At 37.9% G+C, this 12,778-nt stretch overlaps 2 protein-coding genes across 2 annotated transcripts; both read right to left on the bottom strand.

Annotated features, from left to right (window-relative positions):
• Positions 1–1,224: 1,224 nt before the first annotated feature.
• RB195_008475 (uncharacterized protein) lies at positions 1,225–1,446 on the bottom strand (the record flags this gene model as incomplete). The annotated part of the gene is made up of 1 exon (XM_064194998.1): positions 1,225–1,446. One exon carries the CDS (start codon positions 1,444–1,446, stop codon positions 1,225–1,227), a length of 222 nt encoding a protein of 73 aa, XP_064046143.1.
• A 6,840-nt stretch (positions 1,447–8,286) lies between these two features.
• Positions 8,287–9,871, bottom strand: RB195_008474 (uncharacterized protein; the record flags this gene model as incomplete). The annotated part of the gene is made up of 3 exons (XM_064194997.1): positions 8,287–8,449; positions 9,646–9,758; positions 9,809–9,871. 3 exons carry the CDS (start codon positions 9,869–9,871, stop codon positions 8,287–8,289), a joined length of 339 nt encoding a protein of 112 aa, XP_064046142.1.
• Between the last annotated feature and the right edge of the window lie 2,907 nt (positions 9,872–12,778).

The raw sequence follows: 12,778 nt of genomic DNA, 5'->3' as shown, positions 1-12,778 counted from the left end.
TACAATTAGCATATCAATAGAGATCAGAGAGATGTCGTTTATTGACCAGAGACCATAATACCCGACCACTGACGAGATTACAACAGTCTCACGGTTACAAAACTTAAGATCTGGATGTAGTTTTTGAGCGAATAGAAATTTCTACGACCGCTTGAAAACTTTATGATAATTTTTCGGACTAAGGTCCGCTCTAATATCATATCCAGAAATGTTGATTGCGTCATCAAGTATTCCAATACAACAAATTCCTTTTAGCAAAAAAGAGGAGTTTCTCCTCACCATCCTCATCTAAGAAGAAAAACCGAAAAAAAAAACAAATTAATGCAAAAAGGAAAAAGTGCTGCGTAAACTAAAGCCCCAAACTAAAGCCATCCAGATAAAGTACAGCAGTAGAGTTAAAGTCTGGAAAATGAAAGAACATTTTGAAACTATGTGTTTAAGGGACTAGGTTAAAAGTTTTCTATGACGTCATCCGTCGAAAGAAAATCACAAATGACCTATGCGCTATGCGTGCGATATGTATCGACTAGGAGGAGATCGAAGTTCGGTTCCTGATATCAATCAGGTCTGTCGGCTTATTTCTGAGACACAAGAAAAAAGAAACCCCGCACTCCTGCAGCAGCAATGTGTGGTTATAGTCTGGATGAACTTAGAGCGAACAGTTAGGATCCGTAACGTTCCCATCATGGAATGTAACGATGGCATCAAGCAGTCGAGACGATTCGAGAGCGATGACAACGCAGCAATGTGTCGCCGCCGCTGCCGCTGTCGTTGCGCTGCGACGATAACCAACGTGTGAGAACGGCAAATGTGAAACGGCCGGGCCGAGCTACGACGATACAAGCTACTGATGACGATGAGGAATGAAGATGAGAGACAGGAAAAGAGTTAGGAAGAGGAGGAGGAAGAGAAGGAGGAGGACGATGTGTGGATAAGAGGAAAGAGTGATGGAAGTGAGGGAGATAGATTAGAAAGGAGATTAGAATTCTCGACTATGGAGGGAATACAGTGAAAGGGATTGTGGATCGTTAAAGAAGTTTAATGAATTGTTGGATGCATCAAAGAACACTCAAATAGACAACACACGAATAGACCGTATACGATACAGTAGTAGATGTCTTATGTGATCTATAGGACTAAAATTCGCTTCAGATGGTTTCAGGATCGAATCAATAATGGAGGAGGAATACGTTCGGGTGAGAAGCCGACGAGCCGACGAAGCATTTACCTCGAAGGAGAGCGATATTGAGGAGACGGCGCACCATCACCACCACCACCGCCAACAGCAGCAGCAGCAGCGGCGGCGGCGGCAGCAGCAGAGGCCTCGTCGGTGGCGGCGGCGGCGGCGGCGATACGAACGAACACACAGGGCAGCCCGCGCGCGTACCACAACCACGGCCACGCCCACACTTCGACAACGAGACCACCAGCACCTGCCTGGGACATCAACGAGGTCGACTTGGTATCGCTCTCACAAACGTTCTTAGGGCAATGGTAGCTGTGGATGGATTTCCCCGCCGGAAAAAAAATTCCCGCCACACTGTGATGGGTAATCAGTGTGTTTAGGTGTTGGAGAGGTTGAAACTGGGTGCTGACCTCCTTCGAACGACCTCAACGTGTAGATCGTAAGTTCAGATCAGCTCAGACTAGAGATAGGGTAGATTACGCAAAGGAAATCTCTACGCTAAAGATCTCTTCATGTCAAATTTGAAACGTTCATCACGGATATCGTCACTATTCTAATCCATGCTTTTCCTTTTTTTCAATCCATTTTTTCTAAGCATTTTTGAAATCTATGGTTCATGATTACTTCATTTTTTAATTTTTTTCTAAGGATGAAATCTATAGTTTAGCTCCTAGAATAATGCAACTCTCATTGGTTTGCCGTTTATTCAACGATACTAGTAGTAACATGATCTATATATTCCTATTAATATTTACTTATTTATTATTACTATTTATATTATATTATCACTATTACCTTAATTATTATTACTATTTTATTATTAATATTTACTTATTTATTATTTACTACCACCATTTGAACCTCACCTAAATATACTGTCATACACTTCCCATGAAATAAATGAAAAGCCTATTTGAGAGAAAAATTGATAGTTCGTTCGTTTACTCATCGTTTACTTTTCAAAAAATTTTTCCCCGAAAAAAAATCATCTGAACAGCTGACTACCACACATTCCAAACGCTTCGAATGTTAAATGATCCAGAAAAGAATCGGAATAAAAATGATAAATCCAGAACTGTTAAGACTTTCCGAGGAAAAAAAAAACAGACAAACTCAGATAAGAATCCAAATCTATTTTTTTTCTTTTTATTTTGAACGTAGGGACACAGATTTTTGGAAAATGACTTGGCAACATAAAAAGAAACGACCAGAGAACGCATGGAAGGGTGTAGTAGCACGAGAAAAAATTATTAGAGAGTGCGTATGGAAAATTTAGCCAAAATCTTTAAATTTATCTTTTCGAATAACAGAATTTTTCGAAATCATTCGTAATTTTCACAGTCTACAAACGAATAAGTCCAGTTTTCAAGTAAGCTCATTTTGAAATCTTTCCTTGAAACCTCTGGAATTTGCTAGAAAAGAGAAATCTTTGAGAAGTTTATACACATTACCAGCATCTGTAATGCGTTATAACGGTCGAATGCTTCCTTTCTTTTTTTCAGCAGAAGAAAAACACTCAAAATTAAATAAACCGTACATAAAAGGATTAGATCTGTAGAAGGACTGCATTCAGAAAAAAAAATGAAACTACGCAGCGTCAGAAAACTACACGAAGTCGTCTGCAGGATCAAATACCACCTATTCTCGCTGTCTGTTTTCAAACTTGCACTGAATTTTTGATATTAATAAGAAATATATAAATTTACACTAAGTCTAAAAATATGTATATTTAAGTATTTGACCACTTGGGACGAATTTTAAATCAAATTTATTCGAGAAAAACTTGAATCGATTCGGAAAAATGGTTGTATTTTGAGGAAAAAAAAAACTTAATTCCAAATCTGAACTGCTCCTCCTCCTGTGAAGAGGACAATTCAAATATTTTCAACATTGAAATAAGTAAAATTCCAAAGAAATTCACAAGTGATCTACATCAACGCTTGAAATCGACTATTTTCCAACAATCGAATTTTTTTAAAAGAAACTAATTTGATAATCATTCAGGCAACATCCAAATATAAATAACTATAACTATGTTTTTCGGTGGTACTTTCCAGAAAAAGAGCATGGTGTTGTAGTGAACAAAAACTCCAACGAACCGAATACAGCTCATTGCAAAAATTAATTAAATTAAAATAACTAATTAATTTAATTAATTAAAAATTGTGATAAAATATATTTGCAAAGAATAATGGTTCAAATCAGTGGATAGAAAGAAATAAAAAAATGAAATAAAATATAACAATATTTAATTAACCCATTCTTCCAATCTCCAAGTCCTCTCTTCTTGGAAAAAAAAACGAAAAAAAAAAAACAGAAATCTATTCTTTCTTTTCACGGAAGAAAAAAAAATAGAACTAGAGAGCGCCTATGATAGGTTTCTTTTCTTTAAAAGTAGTCCTGGTCTAGATTTCCCTAGAAATATCCTAGAAATAACTTTTCTCATCAATAACTTTATTTACAGAGATTAATTAATCAAGGATTAATGAAAAACGATCATCATTATGTCGGATTGTGTCATCTGGCATCAAGACGTTGACGGATCGGAAAAGAAAAGGCGTGGAGTTTTTGTTCTGGAATTAGTAGTAGCATTTTTTTCCTCAGCTTCCGTACGACAGAAATGTTTTTTCCCCGTCTTTTTTTTACCTCGTTCCCTGCAAAGAAAAAAAATGCAAGTGCGCCTAAGTAATTGGATTCCACGCATTAACCTATCATCAAATGCTTTTTTTCACTCTCCACGGTTATTTACGTGGACAATTATCTCATAGGCGAGTGAATCGTAACAGGTCAAGCAAAAAGTTCTGCTGCAGCAGTTTTTTTCGTCTTTTTTAAAGCTGAAACTTCAGCATAAAAAGGGTTGATATGGGGATTTTTTGGATTATTAAAATATGGAGGCACTAAATAACTTGCACAGTTATATGGAGAAAGTAACCCAGATATTCCCGAATGGTTCTACCGTCCAAGGCACTGCCAGAGCTGAATCTAACTAGGTCAAATACCCAGGGGAAGCGAAGGGATTTTTGGTAACAACTCTTTGTTTCGTCATGCTTAAAGGCATCACCCCACGAATCTGGAGTGGTACAGATTTCCGGTGGAGTATTCGTATACGGGATCGTAGATTAATAAGAGGGCGGTGATTCCGTTCATTTCTTCCTAAGTGCCGTAGAAAACGTCCCGAAAGATGCGGCTTCGAGCGTTCCAGAGCGCTATTTTCTACAACAAGTTCGATTGGAGCGCGCCAGCCTTGTGCACGCGCCGTATCTTCCGGGTCGTTTTTTACGGCAATTAGGAAGAAATGGACGGAATCACTCTTCTCTCAATAATCCACGATCCCGTATACGAATCCTCCACCTGAAATCTGTACCACCTAAGATTCGTGGGGTGATGCCTTTAACTGCAGGACAAAGTTGAGGTGCCCTGGTCACTGGGTGTGGATAGGCACATCAAGGAAGCGTTTCGCAGGATGTGAATCGATGACGAATGGATGGATCTTGTGCAAGCTCTAGAACGATAAAGCGATATTCGAGGACAATACACCTCGTGCGAAAACGGTGTGGAACCGCTGTAGGCGCGATAACACCAGGCCGCCGAATAAGTAAATAAGTATGTACTAAGACACTGTAGGAAATCATTTATTCTATTTTAAATTTTATTCTATTTACTTTATTACCTTATTTATTTTACTATCATTTATTCCATAATAACTTAATAACTATTCAAAATAATATGTGTAAAATGTAAATAGTAAGAATGATAAGATGCATTCATTAATTTTATATAATCAAATTTATTTACCACAAAAAATCTCTGGGATTATGGTTTTCTTTTTTATTTCCTTTTGCTCATACTAATATACATATCCTCCTTACCCAAGAAACAAATTCAAAGATTATTTTACCTAGCCTCTTCTCTTTGAATATGTTTTTTTTTCCAGAGAACCACAAAAATCTATGCATCGATCCAGTAAACTAAGAAATTCCAAGAAAAAAGTAAAAAAAAGGTAGTAATTAGATCAAAATACCATTAGCTAAGAGATTTCTAGCGATTAGTTGTATCTCGCTTCTCTTCTGCATAGGATATCTGAAGAATGAAGTCAAGAAAGAGAAGAAAAAAGAAAAAGAAAAGAAAGTCATTGCTTGAAAAAAAACAGAGAAATAAATGGTTATGACAACGGAAAGAGTAAAAAAAAAAACTCGTAAAATAGACTGCTGAGGATGAAGTCACTTCTCAAATCTTCTAGGAGTACATGCATAACGCTAAACGCTTGAAAAGATGTGTGAATCCCCGAACTCGACGTACGTACAGCCGACATCGTAATTTTACAGCCCGATGGTCGCGACGCATGCGTCTTCTCTGACTACGTACATACTTTCTCTTCCTATCGCGTCGCCCCACAATCGAACGCGCATCGCAACCGTGCGAGTGAACATTTCCGAAGCAGTAAACTAAAATCATAATTGAATAGGAGGAAGGTTTCTTTTTTAGGGGGATTAGGGGATGAGAGGAGGAGGAGGAGTCGGAGGAGGAGGCGGAGGGGGGAGAAGTGGGAGATTAGGATTCCCAGCACAAATAAGACAAATAGATAAAAATAGTGTAGTAATAAAATAATGCAAGGTAATATCAAACAGATAGATTTTACAAATAACAAATTAATATGTTTATTAATTTGTTATTTGTTAAATTTTAATTAATTCAATACATGTGTGTTTATTTTTAACTAAGTTATATTATATATTATTAAATATTAAGTTATGAAAAGATGTGTATGAAGGTATGTATGAAAAGAAAAAAAATTAAATTATATTATTAAATATTAAGTTATTTTCATTATTAAATTAATATTAGTACGACGCTCAAATAAACATGTCAACATTAGCAACATTAGAGTTTAGACATTTCTTCAATTTCTGGATATTTTAGTTTAAGTCCACCATTCCCTAAGAAAAAAATTTTTCATTACGGTATTTTTGAGTTCAGAAGCATAGACGTTGTTTTCATAAGAGTGCATTATCATTCCCGAGAACTTTGGCGTAAACTTGGCACTCGTCCAAAAATACTGTCGTTACATAATCGAACAGGGGAAATTGTCTGTGATTTCGAAAGATTGTGATGAGATTGAACGAACATTCAGTGCATCATTCAGTGCCGGAGAACATGCACGTGGGGTATTAGTCATATGTGCAGGCCTGTGCTGCAATTTGTTTGGTAAACAGATCGCTCAATCGGCCGTAAATGTCTATTTCCGAGCAATCTCCTGAATGTTCTCATGGAGCTGTGAAATTTTAGAACATAGTAGCAGGTAGAAGATAAAGGATAAAGAACAGGACGGGGATAAATCCTCCTTTTGGGGATGTCCCTACGCGTTCGCGACCTCAGTTCAGAATCGTTTGAGGTTTATGAACGCGCGTGCATCTTTACAATGACTTCCCGGGGCTGGCCGATGTGCCCGGTCAGTGTTTTTATCCTCCCAGACAATTCTGGTACCAATTTATCGGACATGTAGGGATGAGGAGTTTGGTTGGCACTAGGGCGGTTTCGACCCTCTGATCGATCGTGTAGTCACAGCGGAACCTCTTATCGACTGCGCTACATCCACCCGATGTCCAAGCTTTCTGTGAAATGTACTCGTGGGAATCTTTGTGTATTGGGTCTTCCTGGATCGGCTTCCAGAACGTCTATGCGGTGCCGTGACAGTGCTCTAAGCTTTAGGTTAATTGTTCTCATTTAATGTTGAGCACCACCCTGTTTGTTCCCATTGGAACACATTTTAATTTAATAACCACGTTATAAACAACATAGAAGAAGTATAATATAATTTTCTTGTATAAATAGGTTAGAGGCATTTGTATACTGTAGTCCTCACATGCTCATTTTCTGGAGATATTCCGGGGACGGCAAAAGAAAAAAAACCAGAAAGTCGTCTTCGCACTTCCATACAATTCCCACTTAAAAGCCTCATATGGACATATAAAACAAAATACTTTGAAATACTATTAATACAGTTACAAACTACAGCGCTGTGGGTGCGCCTTGAGTTGAAATTTGATAAATTATTGACGTAGTGCAAAAAGTAGCGGGCCCACAAACTTCCAGCACTCACATAATATGAAATTTGAATATAGGACATATTTTTTTCTCCGTACTCAGAAATGAAAAAGAAAGCAATGGATTTGTGTTCGAAATTGAAAGCAATCTAAAAAAATTAACGCAAAAATCGACTTTCAACCTAATTTTCCACTCGCGTTTTTTTTTTCAACTTTTATTACTCTTTTAGAGAAATTTTTATTTTCTGGAAAGTTCCAGATTGTAATGTGAACTATGTCGGCGATATTGCTCCGACGATACATTCATCAACACTTTTTTTCTACTCTTCAATGCATCAACATCCCTTCTGCTCAGATTTCAAATATTCAATGAGTGAAGAGGGAAAAAAAGAATCTCATACAAATATAAAATAAGATCAATAAGATGAGTAGGAAAAATAACTAGGAACTTCTGAAGTCATCAATTATTCTTCAACTTTAAAGTTTTTTCTTTGTTCCTGTATATTAGCAGAAGTTATTGTCAGATCAAAATCTGAACCTGAAACCTGGTGCAATTGCGTAAGCGGGTGCGCTCCATGCCCAGTAGAAGTAAAGGAGATAGCTAAGGTCCCATCTCGACCACACCGCACCGCTTCGATCGCAGCCGCCTACGCAACTAGACCAACCTTCAACTGATTTTGACCAGACTACACTAATTGGTGCTGGACATGTCAATGGGTCCCAAAGGGACCCACCGACATGTTACTTTATCGGTTATTTAGATGGGATTATTCAACGAATATTCGCATCATTTGAAAGAACCATTTGGTAGCCATTATGGATAATTTCAATACTTTAAAAGTGGAAATTGGAGAAAAAAAAACGCAATACGGGCTTCTATTTTGTGTTATAATTTGAAACAAAGCATAAACTAAAAAAAAAAAAAACTACAACGAAAAGACCTACGATGTTGAAGGTCCTAATGTTACCTTGGAGATCTCTTCTACTTTTGACTTCTTTGGAATCGCTTATTTTAACATGGAGTGTTGGATATATTTTATGGTTGCGTGTCACCGCCTATGCGTCTGCTCCGACTATTTCGAATTCCTGCATCAGCTTTTTATGAAACACATATAGAGCGGCTTCACGCACGTGGTCGTCATGCCAGCCAACATCGTGACAGTCAATAGGGCAGCATGTACCAGATCTTTCTTTCACCATGGCTGCCTTGAACTGGTTACTGAATGCAGCTGCACAAGTACACATTTGCGAGCGGAGCCATAAGTTCTCTTTAAAAAAAAACAGCTAGGTATATATTTTCGCGGCCGGAACTACTACTCTTTCACTAGAAAAAAAAAGAGACCGCCTGAACTCTCGTTTATAAAAAAAAAACAATATGTCTCAAAAGCAGCATACCACTAATCTGACGTGGAGAGGGAATCCGCGGGAAAAACTAGAGGTGGGAATGTAGATTACAGGATCCGCGGTGGTTCCGCTCACCTCTCCCTAATCGTCGTAAAAAACGGCGTGAGAATTGTTTTAGTTCCTACGAGATACGTTAGAACGCGCCTCTATTTACCCCTTTCGGTCTCATCACCAGCCTATCCATTGATTTTACTTGAATAGGTGGGAAGGGATCAGTGATGCTCTCATGTGTATGCGGCACGTGCACAAGGGTGGTTGCAGTTGATTTCGTAGGAAAGAACGGCGCCGTCCACGTCGAGTTTTATGACGATTAGAGAGAGAGAGAGAGAGATGAGCGGAACCACCCCGAATCCCGCAATCTACAACCCCATCTCCGGCTTTTTCCCTCGTATTCTCTCACCACGTCACATTCGTGGTATGTTGCCTTTAGGATTCAAGATACAACACACAGTATTGCTTCTGGCGACCGACTACAACTCGGTGAAACCGTTTTGATTCTGGGATACGAGTGAGGGGGATGGATCGAGCAGTTACTCACAATGCGGCGCCGTTCTCAACCACTCGTACCACCAGCAAACGCAGCTCAGCTAGTCAGCATCGGTTAGTTGCTGCCTTCAAGCGAAGGGAGAGTCAAGCAGAACTAGAATCTACCGTGAATTCGTCTGAAGAGCAATACGGACGCAACACGCTAATTTTAGACCGAACGGTATATTCGACGCTCTCAGGAACCTTGCGAACAAGTTTTTTTTCACCCAGAATTTCATTTGTTCGAATTTGAAATGGTTAATGAAGTTGCTGGTATGCACTATCGCCCGAAATGAGACGTCAAAGTGTCGAAAAGCTCACTGTGAAAGCGATAACTGATAAATGAACTAGCGTATAAATAAAATAAGCAAGAGAAAATAAATATAAATATAAATATAACATATATATATATATATAAATGAGAGTAAAAACACAAGAAACTATGTGGTCCACAGTCAACAGCAGTTTTCCTAGTCACCACCACACCTATTTGCTTCGCCTAACACTTGCTCCATTTTCTTCCTGCCCTGCCCCAATCCCAAACGGGTATCTTGAAAGAAAAATTTGTGCACTTGACCATTTGTGAGCCGAATTTGAACCTTAATGCAGTTCATCCGAAATAGAGATCAAATATTAAGACAAATCTTACATATTGCGTTGAACGGTCCTGGGTTGTGGGTATAGGAAAAGATGTCTTTAATTCGCTGTTCATTGAAATTTTTGGTTAGCATCACTGGCCTTTGCTAAAGCTAAATGAACATATTAAAGATAGGTGGTGACACACGGCAATTCATATTTTTATGCGCATCTAAACAAGAAATAAATCACGGGCAGTTCATAATTTTTAAAATAAATCAATCCTACAAAAGTGAAACACCGGAATCTTAGAACAGTTGTGGGTGCGGTATGTTGTTACGTGTGCGTTCTCACACACTATCCAATCAGTTATCAAATAAACGTGGTCTGGTCCTGACATTCACATTTTTATTTAGCAAAATGCACAAAAAAAAGTTTTTTTTTCTTTTTTTCTAACAGGTATGTTCAGTGGTTTCAGCAACACATAAAATAAAATATTTCTAGACGCTCTTTCTTATTTCTTTCTCTTAGTAACTAAAGTTTACATGTCTTAGATCCAATAAGACTAATGCTTATGTCTTAAGGCCCCGACTGATTTAGTCATCTACTTCCAGAAATAAGGGCGCCACTGAGTGACCCCCTCCCGCAACTACACTTTATCCGTTATATTTTTTTCTCGTTTTTTTTTCACGGATTTCCCTTCGATCTATTTACTATGCTTTTTATCAACCATTGTTGTTGCATATACATGGTTATGCGAACTTTGGATGTGCTGGATAGGAAGCCAGTATGTGTCCAGCAGAGAAACAACTAATATATTCTACTCACAAATCGTTACAGTATTTATATGCCGTCTCTATGGATGTATAGTGTCTTTTTGATGCATATGAACAATATTCTTCTACTTCTGGATGTTATCATCCTATCCATCTATGTGCAGGTTGATTCATATTCGATTACGAAACGCACTGAAGGATATGTATTGAAACGTACACCTTTTTACTATATGTAGCTGAACCAATGAACATACAGCACAACAAAAGAAAAGAAGAAGAAAAAAGAAAGAAAAACAATTAATTCCACACATATTGCGACATAGAGATATGAATATCAGGATTAGGAAGTATTATTTCATGAAGTCGTAACTGTTTGTACAGTTTATGAGTTGTAGCAAAATACCGCATACCTAAAACTGCTTAGTAGAGTTCACACCGGCGCTGTCCAGCGGTTCGTCGGTGCCATGTCGAACGAATGTCTATTCAAAAGAAGCAAAAATCTTCAAAAAATATATGTGCTACAGACGGTAGCCTTGAAAAATAAAAAATAAAATGTAACGAATTACAGCTTTGTGTAGTGAAGAACCATAAAACTGGAGCTGTTTTCTTCTAACTAGATGATTTCGCCTTAACATTTAATCAGTTTTTAGAATCCCATTTTATGATCCTCAGAGCAGAAGTAAATAGAAGATAACCTTCTAGTGAAGAAAGAGCGAAAATAACCTACTTACGACTCATATGAACTCCTTTAATGAAGAAAATGCAAAATCGAACTATGAAAAGCGAACACGAGACCGAAAGAAACGAAAAAAAACAAAACAAAACCTGCTGCTGATGCACGTTCCTCCCGGTGAACATGTCCCTGTCACATGATGTTCATGTCATAGCTTCACATTGACGTGTTCGTCACCGCACAGAAGCGAAACACTTTCCAGAGAGGACCTAGAAAGTCATAGAAACCTAGCACACTGTACGCGAAATTCTATTCTATATGCTAAAGTCTCTGCTAAGTACGACTTTCAATAAATCTTGGCATTGTGATGTTTCAGTATATGGTTCCGTTAGCTGAGCCGAGGACACGAGGTTTGGGCGCGCGAGCCGTTTGATCGAATCGATCGGATCGATCACATCCGATCTCATCCTTTCAGGCTCTGGAAGAAGGCGATATTGATGAAATGTTAGCCCCTAGAATAAAGAATAATAACAACACTCATGTTCGGCTCAATTAAAGAAACCAAATACTGTATATACTAAAGGTTCTAATGAATACAACAAAAAAAAACTACAACTAATTTTACTAATTGACGACTACGCTATCCATTGGTAGGCCAAGGTTCCTCATGACCATTTTTTTTTGGTGTCACGATGAGCCCTGGAATCTACGGGTGATCATATCCTGAGGTTGTATTTCTTTTTGACAACTATGGAGCGCGTCCGTTGTCGTTGTTGAATCCTATGTGAACGATATTTCGGCTATTTTGTTTCTTCGTTTTTACAAGATGCGCTAAAGTGCACAACGTTGTTTTGAAGGAATTATAAGAATGCGAAACTTCGATTTGAAAAGAAATCTCAGTTAATAAAGGTTCACGTTTCCCTTTTACAAATACTCGATTTCAAAGTTTAGGTTTACGGTTCGTTCTTACAAATATTCGTGTTGTTTCATCTTATATTTTATCGCTGATGAATGATTATATTGCTATGAGTGTCTGAAATTACAGAGTGCCCCAACCACATAACGAATGTTCCAGAAGAATATGCAATTTTTGGAAGTACACACGTACCACCAATAATTTCGCTCATTTGGGAGAGTTAGCGTCTTATCCGTGATGAACTATATGGTAGAATTCTTTCTTCATTATAAATTCTTTTTTTTATACTTTTGTTGATTGATTGAAGCAAAGCGAGCATACACTCCAGGATCTTAAGCTGTCCAGTGTTGATCCGTCACAAAGTCACAATCCTCTAATTTATTTGTTACGGCTACTGGCTCGCTCTATTCATTTTCTTTTTCTTTCTTCTTCTACACATTCTGTTACAAATTAAATGTGAAGTGTGAAAAACTGTGCTGATTTATGTTCGACCCATTACAACTCCATCATCAGAGAGTAGTCCAAATCTTAAAACCTTTCATATAAGTAAAAGAAGTTCATGTTTATGAAATGCACTGCAAAAGGTGTGCACAACAGAGAGGCATCTTTTAAAAAAATTACGAGGAACTGAACAGAGAGGAAAGAAAGGATAAAAAAACAAAGATTAGAAAATAGAAA

Source organism: Necator americanus, chromosome III (genome assembly GCF_031761385.1).
Source record: "Necator americanus strain Aroian chromosome III, whole genome shotgun sequence".
Taxonomy (NCBI): Eukaryota; Metazoa; Nematoda; class Chromadorea; order Rhabditida; family Ancylostomatidae; genus Necator; species Necator americanus.
This window is presented reverse-complemented; position numbering and strand designations above follow the sequence as displayed.